This window comes from Misgurnus anguillicaudatus, chromosome 8, assembly GCF_027580225.2.
Source record: "Misgurnus anguillicaudatus chromosome 8, ASM2758022v2, whole genome shotgun sequence".
Classification (NCBI taxonomy): Eukaryota; Metazoa; Chordata; class Actinopteri; order Cypriniformes; family Cobitidae; genus Misgurnus; species Misgurnus anguillicaudatus.
The window spans coordinates 10,691,506-10,714,485 of NC_073344.2; the positions used below are offsets into that span (position 1 = coordinate 10,691,506).

At 42.8% G+C, this 22,980-nt stretch overlaps 2 protein-coding genes across 2 annotated transcripts; both read right to left on the minus strand.

Moving 5' to 3' along the window:
- Positions 1–2,842: 2,842 nt before the first annotated feature.
- Positions 2,843–5,289, minus strand: LOC129450845 (zona pellucida sperm-binding protein 4). Its single transcript, XM_055213848.2, has 8 exons — positions 4,692–5,289; positions 4,430–4,617; positions 4,267–4,364; positions 4,037–4,194; positions 3,758–3,950; positions 3,535–3,682; positions 3,384–3,456; positions 2,843–2,962 (listed from the first exon to the last, which is right to left on the minus strand). The coding sequence occupies exons 1-8, from the start codon at positions 5,272–5,274 to the stop codon at positions 2,883–2,885; spliced, it is 1,521 nt and encodes a 506-aa protein (XP_055069823.2). The 5' UTR covers positions 5,275–5,289; the 3' UTR covers positions 2,843–2,882.
- Positions 5,290–17,324: 12,035 nt separating this feature from the next.
- Positions 17,325–19,772, minus strand: LOC141365654 (zona pellucida sperm-binding protein 4-like). Its single transcript, XM_073870285.1, has 8 exons — positions 19,160–19,772; positions 18,895–19,082; positions 18,732–18,829; positions 18,505–18,662; positions 18,226–18,418; positions 18,005–18,152; positions 17,854–17,926; positions 17,325–17,442 (listed from the first exon to the last, which is right to left on the minus strand). Exons 1-8 carry the CDS (start codon positions 19,755–19,757, stop codon positions 17,363–17,365), a joined length of 1,536 nt encoding a protein of 511 aa, XP_073726386.1. The 5' UTR covers positions 19,758–19,772; the 3' UTR covers positions 17,325–17,362.
- Between the last annotated feature and the right edge of the window lie 3,208 nt (positions 19,773–22,980).

Here is a 22,980-nt window from a genome sequence, read left to right on the forward strand (position 1 = left end):
TTGCCATCGCCCTGTCGCCGGTGTTTTCGGAGTGATTGATGCGCGATGACCGGGCTGCATGTCAGTGCTATGAGATGGGGCACAGCAGCAGCACCGCTGCTCGTTGAGAAGAGAAAACGACGCGTATTTTCATGTCAGTCTACAAAAGTCTCCAACCATGCCAGAAAAGATAGCTAGATTTGTCCTATAAAGTCGCTAAAGTGATAGAAAGTTGCTAAATCTAGCGACAAAGTGACCAAGTTGCTCAGACTTATTAACACTGCTACTCGCTCCTCGGCTCGGACTTGGACTGCGCGTGTGGGCGGGCCTTTTTGTGAACTCTGCCTCTGGTTGGCTACCAATGGAAATTAAGCCAATCATCATCCGTTATGTTTATCACAACACACACAAGAGAAAAACAGTGTTTGGCTGAGAGAGTGAGCATACGCGGCTGAAAATCACTACAGTAAGATCAATTTTAGTAACGGGCAGCATTTTAATGTCAGTAACGATAACGGCGTTATAACGGGGGAAACAGTAATTTATTTGGGTGGGTGTCGTGAAACACTTAAAGATTTCCCTTACCTTTGAGAACCGTTAAAGGGATTATACTGTATGCAAGACCCTTAAATTATTCTTAGTATTTGTTTCAGAGATCAGTTTAGCCACTAGCCAGACCGATAAATACTGTTGTGTGTGCCCTGCTGTAACATGGCTGCAGAAGCGCAATGATATTACACAGTGCCTGAAAATAGTCCCCTGCTATTGAAATTTACCAAGGGGACTACTTTCAGGCCCTGCGTAATATCATTGCGCCTGCTCCAGCCATGGTACGACAGCAAAGTTCTTGATTATTACGCCAGAATGAGAGTATAGTTCCTAGCTATATTGGCCTAGAAATCGCAACTTTTAATTTTCTGTCGGTTTTAGTACACGATGTAACTACAGAAGAGTCAAGTTTTAAATAGGAAAAATATCAAAACTCTTTGGTTATTAATTCAATGAATTATGCTAAGCTATGCAAAAAGTGGTACCGCCAGACCCGGAGATCAGCTGAATGGATTCCAAAACAGTAAAAATCAAATGATTACCTCTAAGGGAGCTGGAAAATGAGCATATTTTCAAAAAAGTGGAGTATCCCTTTAAAATTCCTCTTAAGAGGTGGCAATTTCGAACAATTTCGCTCCACCCATAACCCTACCCTTAAACAAATTAGTCACCTTGTAAAACAGTTATAAATTGCTATAAGATTGTGTTGCCTACATTAATGTCAGAATTCCATTTTGAAATGTCTTGTTTATACCCTAAAAGCGTCTGTTGTTAGCAGGAAAAGTCTGTTGCAGTAATGTGTACCCCAGAGGCATACTTCTTCAGGTTCAGAGAGGTACATAGAAAGATTTTGCTTTGTAAGTCCTGGTTACCTGCAAGTCACAGCTTCTCATTCAAATCTGTACATGACATTTAATTCACGTATGAGTTATATTTCATATTTCCATGGTATCGTACAATGAACACAAATTACTAGATTTTTATTAAACAACCTGTCTGAGTTTCAGGTTTAAGTAAATTCACTTTCAGCTCTTTCAAAGAGTTTCTCTAAAATTGCCTGACAAGCAGTCAAAATGTATAAAACCTCAGGTGTCTAAATAAGTTACTTTATTGTACCTTACAATATTAATTGTTTTTGGTTTTATCATTGTAATAAGTTACTTTACACATATTAAAGCTGTAATTGTGTAACCTTTACATGTTTATAATAAACCAAAAATCAGTTATACTGTAGAGTGTTGAAAACTAACCATACGCCGATTTGCAAAAGTAGCTTATAACAATTTATCATTTCACACGTTAGATCGGATTTTGTGGGAAATGTCAGTTTGACAACTTCACTTTTAAAAGGATACAGTAGTTCACCCAAAAAATTCTGATCATTTACTCACCCGCGTGTTGTTTTAAACCTGCATGAGTTTCTTCATTCTGCTGACCACAAAGTTATTTTGATAAATGATTGGTAACCCTCTGACTTTCATAGTAAGAAAAACAAATACTATGGAGGTCAATGGGTTCCATTGACTGTGCATGTGGGTGAGTAAAGATGGAATATTTTTTGGTGAACCATCCCTTTAACCCATTTAAAGATTTAAAGGCGGAGTCCACGATGTTTGAAAAACGCGTTGGAAAAGGAGACGGGCTGACTACCAAAACACACTTATAGCCAATCAAATCAAATGCCGGGTTGCGTATGTGTGGGGCGGGTCTATCAACAGAAGGTCCAGATTCTATTGGGGTAGGGGCGTGTTTGTTTGGGTGATTTCAAATATCAACATTGGCTTTCAAACATCGTGGACTCCGCCTTTAAAATAACCTGTAATTTTATGTTTTACAATAGATTTTTTTTTAAATTGGCGATAGAGAGGCAAAAGTTCTGCATTACAACTTCAGCCTTTTACCTGGAACAGCCCTTTTTCAGTGGGGGGGGTTAAAAGCTGAGGCACTATGAAGTGGAAAAACATCCACTTTTTGGACAAAGTTATATGGTAACATGAGCCACATGAAGTTTACAGCTCTGTTGTGTATCAGTTTCTTAGTTTATACTAAGTTTTTGAATAGGGTTTGTTTCCAAATAAACTGAAAATGTCCCACTGGCCTTCATTTCTATTTCGATTATATTGTTAACTTTAATAAACCTCAAACATGTATACATTTATTTGTCCCAAAAATGGTCGGACAGAGGGTTAACAGAAGTTGCACATAACAAAGATTACCATTGACTCAACTCCATAGAGAGCACCCATCAAGATCAAGTCTGATATGTAGTGTTACACTCCACAATCATGCAGTCAAATTACCACAGACTAATGTATGACACTTACTCATAAACTTTATTAAAACAGCACAACACATCAAGTCATGATGATAGTAACAGGTCCACTAGAAACCACAGCTCCCTCACTAGAGGTGGACACCACATCAACTGCTCTACCTGCAGAACAAGAAAGAGAAATGAAAAAGCCACTACTACACAGACAAAGGGTGTTTCTCAATACACTTCCTCATTCCTACATTCTACAACCTGGTTTCCAATTGAGCCTTCCCATCTTGTGGACATCTCATATCAATTTAATGCCTATACTTTTTGTATATGAGACAATATATTTAACATTCATGTTAAGACCACCCATATAAAATGATCAGTGAAACCAGTTTTACAGCACTTAAGAATGTTTGTCTTCATTTTAATGTAGTAATGCTATGAACTTCACTCAATGCACTTTATAATGTAAAAGAAAAGGAACTCCCTTGAGTCTAAGGTTATGCAGTTTCACTTAATTCTCGGTCCTCACGTCCTTGAGGAAACAAGGACGCAAGGAACTGAGAAGCACCCCAATATTTAAACAACTTACGTTTTCTAGCACAGCTCTGCTCACAGGACCCAGAAGCAGGATGGCAGACTGCAGTACTGCAGTGAATGAAGATCTGACAAGAGAACATGAACCCTTAGTACCCTCAAAACTACAGAGGGAGTAAAAGTGTTAGGTGATCAAGTGATCATACAGTTTCCTGCAGAGGGGCCATTGATGCTGGATCCACAAATGTAAACATCTTTACAATGAAGCGTTTGTAGTGGGTTGGGAATGGAAGATCAGAAGAGCCAACCACAGGAACCAGAGTGGTCAGGTAACGATCATCCTGGTAAGGGCATCTAAAACAGAGAGGACTTGCAGTCAGGACTTGTTCACATCAGGCTAACTGGACAATCACTTCACATCCTACTTACCCATTAACTAGAAGGTCCCACTGGGGTAGACTGAGTGGACTCGGGGTTGATGTCGCCCAACAATGTCCCAACATCAGGACAATATTGGGGTCGGTCCGCTCCATAATGCGCACCTCAACATACACAGGCTCTCGCAGGACCTTAGTGACTGGATATTCAGCATCACTGTAGTAGGAAGTGTACGCCTCATCCCCTGAGAAACATCATGTGTGTTACTGTTGAATGCAGTTTTACAAAGATACTGTAGTAGTTTGTTTCAGGAGGACATTTATGAGTTACCTTCTGCACAGCCTTTGGTGACACACTGACCATTTGCCAGTCTAAGCTCCACCCTGAGGGGTCCAGGAGCAGCTACTGGTGGAGGAGGAGGAACAGTGTTGACCTCCACAACCAGAGCTTCCACAGCAGTGGCAGAATATCTACACTGGAAGAGAAGCCTATACAACAAACAGTGAACTTCTTGGATTTGTTTATTGAGCTCTAGTCACGATAAGACACAAATGACTTACTCAAAATGGCTGTCTCTTGTGATGGAGCCAAGAGGTCCAATCCCCACTTCATAGGATGAAGTCATTCTGTTCTCATAAACCACATAGCCGTTTTCCTCCTGTCAACAGGAAGATGGACAAAGTCAAATCTGTTCAAGGACATCAAAATCAACAGCTAACTCACCATCATGCTTGTGCCACAGGCTGTGACAGGAAACTGGTATATGGCAAAGGAAGGTGTGGAACCAACAGGAGCACAAGGTGGATCACTTCCACCCAGTAGATGGATTGAATCCAGACTCAGATGAGGCAGTGTAACATCTCTAGCCACCACTAACACAAACTGACCATCTCTGATACACTGGACAGTCACTGTAATGAGAAGAAAAAGACCAAGTCAGAGAAACTGTTTGACAGGTAAGGTTTTACTAGTTTAACAATCTTACCTGACATCCCATAATAACACCGCTGTCCATTAAAGCAGCAGTTGATAGCTTCACACTCAGCACCACTGATACCAGGTTGTCCACATTGGATCTGATCAGAATCAGCAACGCTACACATGTTAAGAGGATCCGTTTTCAGCACTGGCAGCTGCTGCGGTTGTTTTTGTTGCTGCTGTGGTGGTTGCTGCGGTTGTTTTTGTTGCTGCTGTGGTGGTTGCTGCGGTTGTTTTTGTTGCTGCTGTGGTGGTTGCTGCGGTTGTTTTTGTTGCTGCGGTTGTTTTTGTTGCTGCTGTGGTGGTTGCTGCGGTGGTTTTTGTTGCTGCTGTGGTGGTTGCTGCGGTGGTTTTTGTTGCTGCTGTGGTGGTTGCTGCGGTGGTTTTTGTTGCTGCTGTGGTGGTTGCTGCGGTGGTTTTTGTTGCTGCTTCTGCTGAAACTGAAACATCTGAGGAGACTGTTGTCCAGGTTGTTGATAGACTGAAGCTTGAGGAATCTGGGGTGAATTACTCCACCATGGAACAGCATGGCAGAAAGCACAAAACCACATAAACAGCACCAACTGCCTCATAAACCAACTCTCTCCCATTGTTCCAGAATTTAGTACACCACCAATGTGTTTCCCTACTCTTTATATATTCTGCACACTGCCACTTTAACACTGGTCCCTCCCTGTTCAATTAACAATCATGATCCTTCAGATTAACCCTAAGTGACTACAAGCCGCCGCTAATTATAATTAATAAATGTGCCTGCGCTAACATTGGACAATACCAAGAGTTTTACTAAATGATCTCATCTTTACAGCATGACAAACAGCAATTCTAGAGGACAATTTTTTTACATTGTGCAAGAGGAATGCATTTAAACCAGCCAATGTGGTATTTAAACTAAGGCTGAAGAAGTTCTATACTCTGTAGACTTTATTGAATCTTTTCCAAAAGAGGCATTCATGGATAAACAAACCGTAAAGGCAGATCTTTTTACTGAGATCTTTCACATGCACAGACTTACTCTGATTATGCTTAATAAGCTGATCACTTGTAAGGTCGTGTCTACTCACTGAAATCTTTTCTTTAAAGTTAAATCCAATCGGCACATGTAGACTTCTGTCCGTTTCCCCAATCTATTGTTAACGCCTGAAAGGTGCTGTGTGTAGACTTTAGCTGCATCTAACGGTAAGATTATGAATTGTAACCAACATCTCAGTCCACAGCTCACCCCTCCCTTTAGAATCACATAGAGAAGCTACAGTAGCCCCCACAAGACAAACACATCATCATCTGAGACAGCATAATGACGAAATGTGTTCAGTAGAGCAGTTTGTCCATTTAAGGCTACAGTAGAAACATGATGGTGACTTCCATGTAAGGGAACCCGTGGTGTATGTAGCTAAAAACGTCTCATTCAAAAGTAATAAAAACAATACAGTTTATTACGTAAAATCTTTATACACCACTGATAGTATAGTCATGTACATTAAATTACATTTCTGTCAAGAGATCCTTCTAAAGTTACACAATACCCATTTCCATTGCACATCCAAAAACTCCTTTAAACAATTTTCTCCAACTAATCCTGACCTTGTGCATTGATCCAAGGATGAAGCATGACTTTAAACCAGGAGTGGGGAATCCTGGTCCTGAAGGGCCACTGTCCTGAAAAAATCAAATCAAAGCGTGTTTTCACACATACACTGTTTAGGTCGGTCCAAATGACGTGTCGCCCCAAGTATGGTTCGTTTGGGTCAGTGTGAACACAACAGCTGCACTCTGGTGTGCAATAAACGGCCGCAACGAGACCGCTCTAAACAGGTGGTCTCGGAGCGGCTGTCGCCGAACTCTGGTACGACCCACCTGTGGTGTGAACACTGCCGGACCTCGGGCCGAACCAAATACAGGAAGTTCTCCACATGTCTGAGCCACTAGGCTTCCGTTGTGACGTGAGCCGAGTGTTATATTGTGGGTTAACAACAAACAAGCCAATCCTGGTCCGTTGCATAGAGATTCGCTGTCTCCTTTACGTTTGAACTGATGATTTTATAAATGCGTAGCTGTCCTCCACACACAAATAGTGACATTACAGGCTTTTTGGCAAACGGCTCCGTGAGAAAGGCTTTAATAGAACAGCTACGCAATTTCGTGTTAAAGCAAAGAAACTTTGCAAAGACGTGCATCGTTTATCTCCACATCTTGATAGCTGCGCTTTCCTGTCAGGCTGGTTGTCGTGGAAACGTGGGGGTGGTCATGAGACGGTAAGAGCTGTCAGAGACCAATGACAGCACTGACCGTTGTCACATGGTGTACGGTGCGGCATTTCGAGTAACGTAAAAAATATATATATGTGAACACGGACCGCACTGACTGAAAAATGATACAATGTATTTTATTGGACTTTCATGGATCATTTCCCCCTTCCAACAATCCCAGCTATGTCCTGAGTATCGTGATGGTTCTACAGATTATTTTATCATATACGTCATCAAGACGTATTTTGGAATATTAACCGTTATAAAATTGCCTATTATTCCTAGTTTATCGTATATTGTTGTAATATACTAATGACTTGCCAATGTAATGCTCAGTTAACTTGAATAAACCAGGTTTCATGACGTATGCAGCCTTCATATGCGACCTCCGCAGGGTACAGCCTTCGGATTGAGAAACGGCCAAAGTGAAGTTGATGGGACAGCAGAGATGATCAGCTTGTTGATTTGTGGCAACAGCACGAATGTTTATACAACGTGTCTTTTAAAAATTATTCCAAGCACTATCATTGAAATTTCTTCCTGCAAATCGTCCGCCATGCTTATTCTGAAGTCTTGCAAGATTTTGTGGGATTCCCTTTCGAGGAACTCGAGCTGCGTCGCCATAGCAACGCTTTGGTGAACGCCTCGGCGTGACTAATCTGAAGCACGTGTAAAACATAAACAATGATGAGATAATTGTATACTGACCGTGATGCCGTGCGGACCAGGGGTATAAGAAGGCATCCTACACAAACACACTCGCTTTTAGTGCCTCAGCAAGTGACTACGTGTATGTTTGCATAAATCTGAAGTATGTTCAAGAAGTTCAAGTATGTGTATCTCCCTGTCAGCGCGATATCACAGACAAGGATACACATGTATATGTGTCTTCGAGCGCAGCACGCACAGTTGGCTTTTGAGGATATTGGCTGTGTGCACTGTGATCATTCCCGTGCACGTGTTGCGCTCCAGCTTCGCATTTAGAGAAGGATATCTCAGGCTCGCGGATCCGGTCCCGCTTCTGTTGAGGCAGAGCGGTGACTGCACTCGTGCGTGCAGGCGGCGGTACCCCCGCCTACACCCGTGACATCTGTCTCTCACTCTCTAGGAAGCTTGGGCTCGCGGTTGCGATCCCGCTTTTCAGCGGCGGTTGCGCTCGTGGGAGTCGCCATATGATCCCCGCCTACACCCGTGACATCTGTCTCTCACTCTCTAGGAAGCTTGGGCTCGCGGTTGCGATCCCGCTTTTCAGCGGCGGTTGCGCTCGTGGGAGTCGCCATATGATTTCGTGCAGGCGGCGGTATCTCCGCCTGCACGTGAAGTCTCTCTCTCGCCGGATCGGGAAGGCGCCCTGCGTGAGAGCCATATATTTTCAGCTGTCTGTCTCCGATGGATCCTTTTCATAATCCGCCTACTGTTAAGGCTAAACGTGCAGTTTCCACGTGAAGCCTCCTCTTTTTACAGTAGCCTATAGGTATTACATACGTTTTTTACACCTGTATGTGTAGACTATGTATGTGTATCTGCCTGTCACAGCCTGCTGTTTGTCATTGTTCGATGAGTCAAACAGTGAATTTGTGTCTATGCTGTGTGTTGCTTGTGCAGCTGTGCACAGCATTTATTCTCCTGATCGGCCGCTGGTGCGCCATAAGTCAGATAATGATTTTGTGTGTTACGATTCGAGACCCTCATCTGCTGAGGCGGGTGACGTCTTCGTTCGTGGCACTCACTTTCTTATTAAAGCAAAGCAGCTCACTTTAACACTGGTTCATGGTGCCTGCTTCCCTTTCGGTGCGTAGTACGACAGGCAGCCGCCATTAACCTTCATCTGCATACAGCTGGCTCCAGTAGTGGAGCATGGCTACATTCTTGTGCAGGAGGCTGTAGAACCTCCACATGAGAAATGACAGCTTACAGCCTTTACTTTATTGTTCCAAAAGGAGGGGAATCGTTCAGTGATGCGGCTCAGTGCTATGCTGTTACTGAAACCGATTGTGATGCAATCAGATCCGAGGACTGATTCCTTACATTAGAGCTTATGTCTCCATTCAACACGGGAGGGTTTTTCCTGAGGGGAAACCCGTCTCGCATGATCAAAGTCACGCACTGTTGTTTGCGTGCTTTGGTAACAGGAAGAAAGCCATGGGTTCTGTCCCAAGGTCCTGTGTTGGGTGCGCGTTGTCGATGTGTGACGCTGAAAACAGACGCATCCCTCACAGGTTGTTGCGATTATGGAAAGCTAAAAGGGTCAAAAATCGCTGAAACTCATCATCGGCTATGGCACTGAAATTGCCTTGGAAATGATGATGGTATGGGTTGGACTCCCATTTCCTTCTAGACCGGAGGAGCCATCATGTGTTTGTCTAGACAGACATCACATCGGTGGTTTTCTTAAATAAATCTCTAAGGCGGTCTGCAATCAAAGTCACGCATCGTTGTCTGCGTGCTCTGGTGGTGTGGAGGAAACCTTGGTTTCTATCCTAGGACTGTTTTGGGTGTGCGCTGCTGGCATGTTACGCTGAGAACAGACACATCCCTTACAGGTTGTTGCGATTATGGAAAGCCAAAAGGGTCAAAAATCGCTGAAACTCATCATCGGCTATGGCACTGAAATTGCCTTGGAAATGATGATGGTATGGGTTGGAGTCCCATTTCCTTCTAGACCTGAGGAGCCATCATGTGTTTGTCTAGACAGGCATCATATTGGTGGTTTCTTAAATAAATTTCTAAGGTGGTCTGCAATCAAAGTCACGCATTGTTGCCTGCGTGCTCTGGTGGTGTGGAGAATTCTGGAGGAAGCTTGCCAGAGATATGGCCTGTTGGTTTATCCTCTGAGGGGGCCAGGCTCATAGGCTTAGGTCTCTCAACTGAGGTTGTGAAGACCATACTTTACTCCTGACAAACCCAGTTAACCGCCCTGTTTATGTGGTGCTGAGGTTTCTGTAGGGGCAATTCTCTGCTGGCTTAACTCCTTCCACTCTTAAGGTTTAGGTGGCAGCAGTCTCTGCCCACCATACTCCTTTGGGAGGATGTCATGCTCCCAACTGAGGTTGTGGAGACCAGAGCTCCCTCAGGAGCTTAGGCACTACGTGGAGAAACTTCACCTCATGGTGTTCAGCTCACCTGACAGACCCAGTAACTGCCCTGTTTATGTGGTGCTGAGGTTTCTGCAGGAGCAATTCTCTGCTGGCTTAATTCCTTCCACTCTTAAGGCTAGGTGGCAGCAGTTTCTGCCTACCATACTCCTTTGGAAGGATGTCATGCTCCCAACTGAGGTTGTGGAGACTATGGTTACTCCAGAGCTCCCTCAGGAGCTTATGCCCTAAGTGGAGAAACTTCACCTCATGGTGTTCAGTTCATCTGACAGACCCAGTCATCTGCCCTGTTTATGTGGTACTGAGGTTTCTGCAGGAGCAATTCTCTGCTGGCTTAATTCCTTCCACTCTTAAGGCTTAGGTGGCAGCAGTTTCTGCCTACCATATTCCTTCTGGAAGGACCTCATACCTCGTCTGGACAACCCCTCGAGAGAGCTTTATGCCCTTAAGTGGAGAATATTTCACCTATTGGTGTTAAACTCCCCTTACAAACCCAGTCAACTGCCCTGTTTATGTAGTACTGAGGTTTCTGCAGCAGCAATTCTCTGCTGGCTTAACTCCTTCCACCCTTAAGGTCTACAGTAGGTGGCAGCAGTCTCTGCTTACCATGCTCCTTTGGAAGAACCTCATGCTCCCGAATGAGGTTGTGGAAACCAGATGATAACTTCAGAGCTCCCTTAATGAGGAAGCTTATGCCCTTCAGTAGAGAAACTTCACCTTTCGGTGTTCAGCTCACCTGACAGACCCAGTCAACTGCCCCTTGACGTAGTACTGAGGTTTCTGCAGGAGCATATCTCTGCTGGGTTGACTTATTCCACACTAAGGTTTAGGTGGCAGCAGTCTCTGCCTACCATACTCCTTTGGAAGAATGTCATGCTACCAACTGAGGTTGTGGAGACCATATCTTTACTCCACCTTTAAGATATAGGTGGCAGCAGTTTCTGCCTACCATACACTTCTGGACTCTTTGAGGGAAGTCTACATACCAGGCCAGCCACCTGAATGTGGCAGATGCCCCTTCGAGACAACAGACATCTCCGGTGGGAGTGGAGACTTCATCTAGATGTGGTGAACCACATCTGGAAAAGATCTGGACGTGCAGAGGTAGATCTGTTTGCATCCCAGGACACCACATTTTGCCCACTGTGGTTTTCCATGGTACAGGCGGGGCCGAGGCTACGTCTGTATGCCTTCCCCCCTGGTTGTGTTTATCCCTTCACGGGGAAACTTTATTCCCTTAAGTGGGAAATTTTCACCTCTTGGTGTTCAGCTCATCTGACAGACCCAGTTATAACTGCCTGTCAACGTAGTGCTGAGGTTTCTGCAGGAGCGTTTCTCTGATGGATTAACTCCTTCCACCCTAAAGGTTTATGTAGTAGCAGTTTCTGCCTACCATACTCCTGTGGAAGGCTCGTCGGTGGGTAGACACCCATTAGCGGCTCGCTTTCTTCGTGGGACCTGTAGATTGGGACCTGTTAGTCGCTCTAGGGTGCCCACTTGGGACCTAGCGGTCATGCTAGAAGGGCTCTCGTTAGCTCCGTTCGAGCCACTTGAGACTTCGCCAGATAGGTTTCTGGCCTTTAAGACTGTGTTCCTTCTGGCTATTACTTCTTTAAAGCGAGTGGGGGACCTTCAGGCCCTGTCGGTATCCCCGACATGTCTTGAGTTTGCACTCGGGATGGCTAAGGCTTTTCTACACCCAAAGCCAGGTTTTGTTCCTAAGGTGCTGAACAATGTGCCGAGGCCCATTGTTCTGCAGGCCCTTTGTCCTCCCCCATTCAGGAGTGCGGACCAGGAAAAGCTGAATTTGGTGTGTCCTGTGCGAGCACTGGATACATATGTTCACATGACTGCTCAGTGGAGGAGTCCGAGCAGTTATTTGTGTGCTTTAGTTCACCCAGAAAAGGTTTACTGGTGACCAAGCAGACTCTGAGCTGATAGACAGTGTATGCTGTCTCACAGGCTTATAAACATCAGGGTATATCCTCACCCGTCGCTGTGAGTGCCCACTCTACTCTGGGTATGGCTGCCACTAAGGCCTTAGGGTCAGGCGCTTCACTCCAGGGCGTATGTGATGCGGCCGGTTGGTCTTCGCCGCTCACCTTCGTCAGATTTAATGATTTAGACCTAGACTCCTCTTTAGGGTCCCAGGTTCTTTTGCCTTGACTGTGTTCAGTTATACACGCTGCAGGCATTTGGTAGTATGGAAGCGTGGGCATCTCGTTCCCCAAAGCGTTGCTATGGCGACGCAGCTCGAGTTCCTCGAAAGGGAACGTCTCAGGTTACGTATGTAACCCTGGTTCCCTGAGAAGGGAACGAGACACTGCGTCTCCATGCCATACTCCCTGCATCCCTGCAGGCACTTGCTTCGGCACTGGGTAGCGAGTGTGTTTGTGTAGGATGCCTTCTTATACCCCTGGTCCGCACGGCATCACGGTCAGTATACAATTATCTCATCATTGTTTATGTTTTACACGTGCTTCAGATTAGTCACGCCGAGGCGCTCCCCAAAGCGCCGCCACGGCGACGCAGCGTCTCGCCCCCCTCTCAGGGAACCAGGGTTACATACGTAACCTGAGACGTTTTCTGTGTTCACAGTCGAGACTCTGGTTAAAATCTGTTTGTGTGTGGTGTGCTGTCTTTCACACATAATGGCACACCACACACTATAGGAGCAAAACACTTAAATCTAGGATTTTTTATCCTCATGCCTGTAGTCTCTCACATTTTTAAAATCTCATAAGATGTAAAAAATCTTTTGGTGTGTACACAGCCTAATGGAGACACCGCATAGGGAAGCAGAGTGTTAGATGTAATGCAACACATTTAACTACAGAAAAGAAAAAGAGCCATCAAGTGCCTAGGTTAGGAAAAGAGGAAAGATGAGGAGAAACATACAGAAGATAAAAGTATGTGTGCTGCTATATATAATGAAGTATAATATAAAGTATATCTAATATATCATGTAGCTTGGTATGCAGTTACACAGAGCAGTATTATTTTTTTCTGTCCAACTAGCTGATGTAGCATTAAGCACCCACTGAAAAGTTTAGGATCACTTAAAGTGCCCATATTATGAAAAACTCACTTTTTCTTGGTTTTGGGGTGTTATTTTGTGTCTCTGATGCTCCCACACACATACAAACTTGGAAAAAAATCCATCCATGCTGTTTTGAGTGAGATACACGTTTCTGAATGTCCTCTGCCTTGAGTCTCAGATCGCGCGAGTTCAAACTCAGCTCTGTTGTGACGTCACAAAACGTTTCGTCACATTCAGTTTGAATTTTCCCGCCCACCACCCCACTTGCAGGTCTCCACCCACCAGGGAGCTAGAGAGAGCACAGAGCAGTCAGTCACTTTGCTGTTACCCTCTGTGCTGTTATCATGTCTCACTGAAATAACAGCGTAATTTGGATATTATGGAATATACTCCCGCCTACTTTTAAAAACACAGTTTTAACTCGTGGTTATTGGAACCCGGAGTAATCTTATATACAGTGTGTTACGACGCAAATAGTCCTCAGATTGTAGGCGATAAGACCTTCTGAATAAAGTTCTGAATAAAGAAAGTGTCAGGTTGCAATATTTTAATTCCTACTGGCCACCGTCAAAAGTCCAAAAGGATTTCCGTTTTCATTTATGTTTCTTAAAAATGTTTTTATGCCTTTATTTTACTATTTAATGGGATGAATATTGGGATTTCAGTGTGAAAACAAAGCATGATTGGTAGGTAGTGATGTTCAAAAACACACAAACCTGTAGATGTGGTAAAGAAGTAAACTCAAAGACAAATAAGTTGGCATTAGTTGAAGTTTACTCAAAATTTACAGTTCTCTTATTCACATGCCCTCACATGAGGGTTGGGCGGTATATCAAGTTTTGGTAATATATTGGTATTTTTTCCAGCAGGATACATGATGAGACAATACATAAACAAAGGCTTTTGTGGACTTCCACATACAGTAGAATCAATAACAACAGAGTCCTTTACAGTAGTTTATTTCTGATAACAAGGAAATTAAATTACAGGTAAATTACCTTTGATCATATATCATATCTAATGCGTATCAACTATTACACGTATCAACTATTATGACGTTACTCTGTAAAATGAATGTATATACACAAAATTTTAGTGTGTTGTCCCAAAATTAACACTAATGTGTTGTGTTTAACACATTCATTCTAAGAGTGCAATATTAGCTACAGGGGTTGCATAAGGCACCTTAAAGGGACACACCACTTTTTTGGAAATATGCTCATTTTCCAGCTCCTCTAGAGTTAAACATTTGATTCTTACCATTTTGGAATCCATTCAGATGACCTCCGGGTCTGGCGGTACCACTTTTAGCATAGCTTAGCATAATCCATTGAATCTGATTAGACCATTAGCATCACACTAAAAAATAACCAAAGAGTTTCAATATTTTTTCTATTTAAAACTTGACTCTTCTGTAGTTACATCGTGTACTAAGACTGACAGGAAATTAAAAGTTGTGATTTTCTAGGCAGATATGGCTATGAACTATACTCAGTGTTGGGAACGTTACTTTAAAAAAGTAATTAGTTATAGTTACTAATTACTTCTCACAAATAGTAACTGAGTTAGTAACTGCGTTACATTATTATAAAAGTAATTAATTACCAGGAAAAGTAATTACTGCGTTACTTAAAAAAATATATATATTTCAAATAACTTGAATGCCCCTTACAAAATTAAATATGTTAAATGACTAAAATGGACACTAAAGAGAAATCACTAATTTTGTGGCAGCATGTGACGATGTGAGGTGCTTTATTAGATCAGAATTACTTGCCACAGACGTGGAGAGACTTTTTCTTTATGGGCATAAGTTGCACGTTACACAAACATTCTTGCCTTTCACCTCAACAATGGAAAAGTAGTGCTCTATACTTCGTGTTTGCGACAGCTACCTTTGAGCTTGTTGTACAGTACTTGCCATCGCCCTGTCGCCGGTGTTTTCGGAGTGATTGATGCGCGATGACCGGGCTGCGTGTCAGTGCTTTGAGATGGGGTACAGCAGCAGCACCGTCCGCTGCTCGTTGAGAAGAGAAAACGACGCGTATTTTCATGTCAGTCTACAAATGTCTCCAACCACGCCAGAAAAGATAGCTAGATTTGTCCTATAAAGTCGCTAAAGTGATAGAAAGTTGCTAAATCTAGCGACAAATTGACCAAGTTGCTCAGACTTTTTAACACTGCTCGGCTCGCTCCTCGGACTCGGACTGCGCGTGTGGGCGGGCCTTTTTGTGAACTCTGCCTCTGGTTGGCTACCGATGGAAATTAAGCCAATCACCATCCGTTATGTTTCTCACAACACACACAAGAGAAAAACAGTGTTTGGCTGAGAGAGTGAGCATACGCGGCTGAAAATCACTTCAGTGAGATCAATTTTAGTAACGCGCAACATTTTAATGTCAGTAACGATAACAGCGTTATAACGGGGGAAACAGTAATTTATTTGGGTGGGTGTCGTGAAACACTTAAAGATTTCCCTTACCTTTGAGAACCGTTAAAGGGATTATACTGTATGCAAGACCCTTAAATTATTCTTAGTATTTGTTTCAGAGATCAGTTTAGCCACTAGCCAGACCGATAAATACCGTTGTGTGTGCCCTGCTGTAACATGGCTGCAGAAGCGCAATGATATTACACAGTGCCTGAAAATAGTCCCCTGCTATTGAAATTTACCAAGGGGACTACTTTCAGGCCCTGCGTAATATCATTGCGCCTGCTCCAGCCATGGTACGACAGCAAAGTTCTTGATTATTACGCCAGAATGAGAGTATAGTTCCTAGCTATATTGGCCTAGAAATCGCAACTTTTAATTTTCTGTCGGTTTTAGTACACGATGTAACTACAGAAGAGTCAAGTTTTAAATAGGAAAAATATCAAAACTCTTTGGTTATTAATTCAATGAATTATGCTAAGCTATGCAAAAAGTGGTACCGCCAGACCCGGAGATCAGCTGAATGGATTCCAAAACAGTAAAAATCAAATGTTTACCTCTAAGGGAGCTGGAAAATGAGCATATTTTCAAAAAAGTGGAGTATCCCTTTAAAATTCCTCTTAAGAGGTGGCAATTTCTAACAATTTCGCTCCACCCATAACCCTACCCTTAAACAAATTAGTCACCTTGTAAAACAGTTATGAATTGCTATAAGATTGTGTTGCCTACATTAATGTCAGAATTCCATTTTGAAATGTCTTGTTTATACCCTAAAAGCGTCTGTTGTTAGCAGGAAAAGTCTGCAGTAATGTGTACCCCAGAGGCATACTTCTTCAGGTTCAGAGAGGTACATAGAAAGATTTTGCACATCATTGTAGTAAGTTACTTTACACATATTAAAGCTGTAATTGTGTAACCTTTACATGTTTATAATAAACCAAAAATCAGTTATACTGTAGAGTGTTGAAAACTAACCATACGCCGATTCGCAAAAGTAGCTTATAACAATAATTTGTCATTTCATACGTTAGATCGGATTTTGTGGGAAATGTCAGTTTGACAACTTCACTTTTAAAAGGATACAGTAGTTCACCCAAAAAATTCTGATCATTTACTCACCCGCGTGTTGTTTTAAACCTGCATGAGTTTCTTCATTCTGCTGACCACAAAGTTATTTTGATATATGATTGGTAACCCGCTGACTTTCATAGTAAGAAACACAAATACTATGGAAGTCAATGGGTTCCATTGACTGTGCATGTGGGTGAGTAAAGATGGAATATTTTTTGGTGAACCATCCCTTTAACCCATTTAAAGATTTAAAATAACCTGTAATTTTATGTTTTACAATAGATTTTTTTTTAAATTGGCGATAGAGAGGCAAAAGTTCTGCATTACAACTTCAGCCTTTTACCTGGAACAGCCCTTTTTGAGTGGGGGGTTAAAAGCTGAGGCACTATGAAGTGGAAAAACATCCACTTTTTGGACAAAGTTATATGGTAACATGAGCCACATGAAGTTTACAGCTCTGTTGTGTATCAGTTTCTTAGTTTATACAAAGTTTTTGAATAGGGTTTGTTTCCAAATAAACTGAAAATGTCCCACTGGCCTTCATTTCTATTTTGATTATATTGTTAACTTTAATAAACCTCAAACATGTATACATTTATTTGTCCCAAAAATGGTCGGACAGAGGGTTAACAGAAGTTGCACATAACAAAGATTACCATTGACTCAACTCCATAGAGAGCACCCATCAAGATCAAGTCTGATATGTAGTGTTACACTCCACAATCATGCAGTCAAATTACCACAGACTAATGTATGACACTTACTCAAACTTTATTAAAACAGCACAACACATCAAGTCATGATGATAGTAACAGGTCCACTAGAAACAACAGCTCCCTCACTAGAGGTGGACACCACATCAACTGCTCTACCTGCAGAACAAGAAAGAGAAATGAAAAAGCCACTACTACACAGACAAAGGGTGTTTCTCAATACACTTCCTCATTCCTACATTCTACAACCTGGTTTCCAATTGAGCCTTCCCATCTTGTGGACATCAATTTAATGCCTATATTTTTTGTATGAGACAACATATTTAACATTCATGTTAAGACCACCTATATAAATGATCAGTGAAACCAGTTTTACAGCACTTAAGAATGTTTGTCTTCATTTTAATGTAGTAATGCTATGAACTTCACTCAATGCACTTTATAATGTAATAGAAAAGGAACTCCCTTGAGTCTAAGGTTATGCAGTTTTACTTAATGCTCGGTCCTCACGTCCTTGAGGAAACAAGGACGCAAGGAACTGAGAAGCACCTCAATATTTAAACAACTTACGTTTCCTAGCACAGCTCTGCTCACAGGACCCAGAAGCAGGATGGCAGACTGCAGTACTGCAGTGAATGAAGATCTGACAAGAGAACATGAACCCTTAGTACCCTCAAAACTACAGAGGAAGTAAAAGTGTTAGGTGATCAAGTGATCATACAGTTTCCTGCAGAGGGGCCATTGATGCTGGATCCACAAATGTAAACATCTTTACAATGAAGCGTTTGTAGTGGGTTGGGAATGAAAGATCAGAAGAGCCAACCACAGGAACCAGAGTGGTCAGGTAACGATCATCCTGGTAAGGGCATCTAAAACAGAGGACTTGCAGTCAGGACTTGTTCACATCAGGCTAACTGGACAATCACTTCACATCCTACTTACCCATTAACTAGAAGGTCCCACTGGGGTAGACTGAGTGGACTCGGGGTTGATGTCGCCCAACAATGTCCCAACATTAGGACAATATTGGGGTCGGTCCGCTCCATAATGCGCACCTCAACGTACACAGGCTCTCGCAGGACCTTAGTGACTGGATATTCAGCATCACTGTAGTAGGAAGTGTACGCCTCATCCCCTGAGAAACATCATGTGTGTTACTGTTGAATGCAGTTTTACAAAGATACTGTAGTAGCTTGTTTCAGGAGAACATTTATGAGTTACCTTCTGCACAGCCTTTGGTGACACACTGACCATTTGCCAGTCTAAGCTCCACCCTGAGGGGTCCAGGAGCAGCTACTGGTGGAGGAGGAGGAACAGTGTTGACCTCCACAACCAGAGCTTCCACAGCAGTGGCAGAATATCTACACTGGAAGAGAAGCCTACACAAACAGTGAACTTCTTGGATTTGTTTATTGAGCTCTAGTCACGATAAGACACAAATGACTTACTCAAAATGGCTGTCTCTTGTGATGGAGCCAAGAGGTCCAATCCCCACTTCATAGGATGAAGTCATTCTGTTCTCATAAACCACATAGCCGTTTTCCTCCTATCAACAGGAAGATGGACAAAGTCAAATCTGTTCAAGGACATCAAAATCAACAGCTAACTCACCATCATGCTTGTGCCACAGGCTGTGACAGGAAACTGGTATATGGCAAAGGAAGGTGTGGAACCAACAGGAGCACAAGGTGGATCACTTCCACCCAGTAGATGGATTGAATCCAGACTCAGATGAGGCAGTGTAACATCTCTAGCCACCACTAACACAAACTGACCATCTCTGATACACTGGACAGTCACTGTAATGAGAAGAAAGAGACCAAGTCATCAGAGAAACTGTTTGACAGGTAAGGTTTTACTAGTTTAACAATCTTACCTGACATCCCATAATAACACTGCTGTCCATTAAAGCAGCAGTTGATAGCTTCACACTCAGCACCACTGATACCAGGTTGTCCACATTGGATCTGCTCAGAATCAGCAACGCTACACATGTTAAGAGGATCCGTTTTCAGCACTGGCAGCTGCTGTGGTTGTTTTTGTTGCTGCTGTGGTGGTTGCTGCGGTTGTTTTTGTTGCTGCTGTGGTGGTTGCTGCGGTTGTTTTTGTTGCTGCTGTGGTGGTTGCTGCGGTTGTTTTTGTTGCTGCTGTGGTGGTTGCTGCGGTTGTTTTTGTTGCTGCTGTGGTGGTTGCTGCGGTTGTTTTTGTTGCTGCTGTGGTGGTTGCTGCAGTTGTTTTTGTTGCTGCTGTGGTGGTTGCTGCAGTTGTTTTTGTTGCTGCTGTGGTGGATGCTGCGGTGGTTTTTGTTGCTGCTTCTGCTGAAACTGAAACATCTGAGGAGACTGTTGTCCAGGTTGTTGATAGACTGAAGCTTGAGGAATCTGGGGTGAATTACTCCTCCATGGAACAGCATGGCAGAAAGCACAAAACCACACAAACAGCACCAACTGCCTCATAAACCAACTCTCTCCCATTGTTCCAGAATTTAGTATACCACCAATGTGTTTCCCTACTCTTTATATATTCTGCACACTGCCACTTTAACACTGGTCCCTCCCTGTTCAATTAACAATCATGGTCCTTCAGATTAACCCTAAGTGCCAACAAGCCGCCACTAATTATAATTAATAAACGTGCCTGCGCTAACATTGGACAATACCAAGAGTTTTACTAAATGATCTCATCTTTACAGCATGACAAACAGCAATTCTAGAGGACAATTTTTTTTTACATTGTGTGCAAGAGGAATGCATTTAAACCAGCCAATGTGGTATTTAAACTAAGGCTGAAGAAGTGCTATACTCTGTAGACTTTATTGAATCTTTTCCAAAAGAGGCATTCATGGATAAACAAACCGTAAAGGCAGATCTTTTTACTGAGATCTTTCACATGCACAGACTTACTCTGATTATGCTTAATAAGCTAATCACTTGTAAGGTGGTGTCTACTCACTGAAATCTTTTCTTTAAAGTTAAATCCAATCAGCACATGTAGACTTCTGTCCGTTTCACCCAATCTATTGTTAACGCCTGAAAGGTGCTGTGTGTAGACTTTAGCTGCATCTAACGGTAAGATTATGAATTGTAACCAACATCTCAGTCCACAGCTCACCCCTCCCTTTAGAATCACATAGAGAAGCTACAGTAGCCGCCACAAGACAAACACATCATCATCTGAGACAGCATAATGATGAAATGTGTTCAGTAGAGCAGTTTGTCCATTTAAGGCTACAGTAGAAACATGATGGTGACTTCCATGTAAGGGAACCCGTGGTGTATGTAGCTAAAAACGTCTCATTCAAAAGTAATAAAAACAATACAGTTTATTACATAAAGTCTTTATACACCACTGTTGGTATAGTCATGTACATTAAATTACATTTCTGTCAAGATATCCTTCTAAAGTTACACAATACCCATTTCCATTGCACATCCAAAAACTCCTTTAAACAATTTTCTCCAACTAATCCTGACCTTGTGCATTGATCCAAGGATGAAGCATGACTTTAAACCAGGAGTGGGGAATCCTGGTCCTGAAGTGCCACTGTCCTGAAAAAATCTAATCTAAGGGTGTTTTCACATATACACTATTTAGGTCGGCCCAAATGACGTGTCGCTCCGAGTACGGTGCGTTTGGGTCAGTGTGAACACAAAAGCCGCACTCGGGTGCGCACTAAACGGCCGCTCCGAGACCGCTCTAAACAGGTGGTCTCGGAGCGGCTGTCGCCGAACTCTGGTGTGACCCACCTGTGGTGTGAACACTGCCGGACCTCGGGCCGAACCAAATACAGGAAGTTCTCCACATGTCTGAGCCACTGGGCTTCCGTTATGACGTGAGCCGGGTGTTATATTGTGGGTTAACAACAAACAAGCCAATCCTGGTCCGTTGCGGAGAGATTCGCTGTCTCCTTTGCGTTTGAGCTGATGATTTTGTAGGTGCATGGCTGTCCTCCACGCACTGGTGGTGACATTGCGGGCTTTTTGGCGAGCGGCTCCGTGAGAAAGGCTTAAATAGAACAGCTACGCAATTTTGTGTTAAAGCAAAGAAACTTTGCAAAGACGTGCATCGTTTATCTCCACATCTTGATAGCTGCGCTCTCCCTGTCAGGCTGGTTGTCGTGGAAACGTGGGGGTGGTCATGAGACGGTAAGAGCTGTCAGAGACCAATGACAGCACTGACCGTTGTCACATGGTGTACGGTGCGGCATTTCGAGTAAAGTAAAAAATATATATATATGTGAACACGGACCGCACTAACTGAAAAATGATACAATGTATTTTATTGGACTTTCATGGATCATTTCCCCCTTCCGACAATCCCAGCTATGTCCTGAGTATCGTGATGGTTCTACAGATTATTTTATCATATACGTCATCAAGACGTATTTTGGAATATTAACCGTTATAAAATTGCCTATTATTCCTAGTTTATCGTATATTGTTGTAATATACTAATGACTTGCGAATGTAATGCTCAGTTAACTTGAATAAACCAGGTTTCATGACGTATGCAGCCTTCATATGCGACCTCCGCAGGGTACAGCCTTCGGATTGAGAAACGGCCAAAGTGAAGTTGATGGGACAGCAGAGATTATCAGCTTGTTGATTTGTGGCAACAGCACGAATGTTTATACAACGTGTCTTTTAAAAATTATTCCAAGCACTATCATTGAAATTTCTTCCTGCAAATCGTCCGCCATGCTTATTCTGAAGTCTTGCAAGATTTTGTGGGATTTTCTGTGTTCACAGTCGAGACTCTGGTTAAAATCTGTTTGTGTGTGGTGTGCTGTCTTTCACACATAATGGCACACCACACACTATAGGAGCAAAACGCTTAAATCTAGGATTTTTTATCCTCATGCTCTATCACATTTAAAAAATCTTATAAGATGTAAAAAATCTTTTGGTGTGTACACAGCCTAATGGAGACACTGCATAGGGAAGCAGAGTGTTAGATGTAATGCAACACATTTAACTACAGAAAAGAAAAAGAGCCATCAAGTGCCTAGGTTAGGAAAAGAGGAAAGATGAGGAGAAACATACAGAAGATAAAAGTATGTGTGCTGCTATATATAATGAAGTATAATATAAAGTATATCTAATATGTCATGTAGCTTGCTATGCAGTTACACAGAGCAGTATTATTTTTTTCTGTCCAACTAGCTGATGTAGCATTAAGCACCCACTGAAAAGTTTAGGATCACTTAAAGTGCCCATATTATGAAAAATTCACTTTTTCTTGGTTTTGGGGTGTTATTTTGTGTCTCTGATGCTCCCACACGCATACAAACTTGGAAAAAAATCCATCCATGCTGTTTTGAGTGAGATACACGTTTCTGAATGTCCTCTGCCTTGAGTCTCAGATCGCGCGAGTTCAAACTCAGCTCTGTTGTGACGTCACAAAACGTTTCGTCACATTCAGTTTGAATTTTCCCGCCCACCACCCCACTTGCAGGTCTCCACCCACCAGGGAGCTAGAGAGAGCACAGAGCAGTCAGTCACTTTGCTGTTACCCTCTGTGCTGTTATCATGTCTCACTGAAATAACAGCGTAATTTGGATATTATGGAATATACTCCCGCCTACTTTTAAAAACACAGTTTTAACGCGTGGTTATTGGAACCCGGAGTAATCTTATATACAGTGTGTTACGACGCAAATAGTCCTCAGATTGTAGGCGATAAGACCTTCTGAATAAA

Bases quoted from the DNA above. Each gene is read 5' to 3' on its own strand.
- LOC141365654 (XM_073870285.1), bottom strand. From the start codon at position 19,757: ATGGGAGAGAGTTGGTTTATGAGGCAGTTGGTGCTGTTTGTGTGGTTT. The intron at 19,083-19,159 runs GTAAGATTGTTA...TTCTCATTACAG, and splicing joins GTGTTATTATGGGATGTCAG to TGACTGTCCAGTGTATCAGA. The intron at 18,153-18,225 runs GTAAGTAGGATG...CCTCTGTTTTAG, and splicing joins TGGGACCTTCTAGTTAATGG to ATGCCCTTACCAGGATGATC.
- LOC129450845 (XM_055213848.2), bottom strand. From the start codon at position 5,274: ATGGGAGAGAGTTGGTTTATGAGGCAGTTGGTGCTGTTTATGTGGTTT. The intron at 3,951-4,036 runs GTAACTCATAAA...GATGTTTCTCAG, and splicing joins CACCAAAGGCTGTGCAGAAG to GGGATGAGGCGTACACTTCC. The intron at 3,683-3,757 runs GTAAGTAGGATG...TCTCTGTTTTAG, and splicing joins TGGGACCTTCTAGTTAATGG to ATGCCCTTACCAGGATGATC.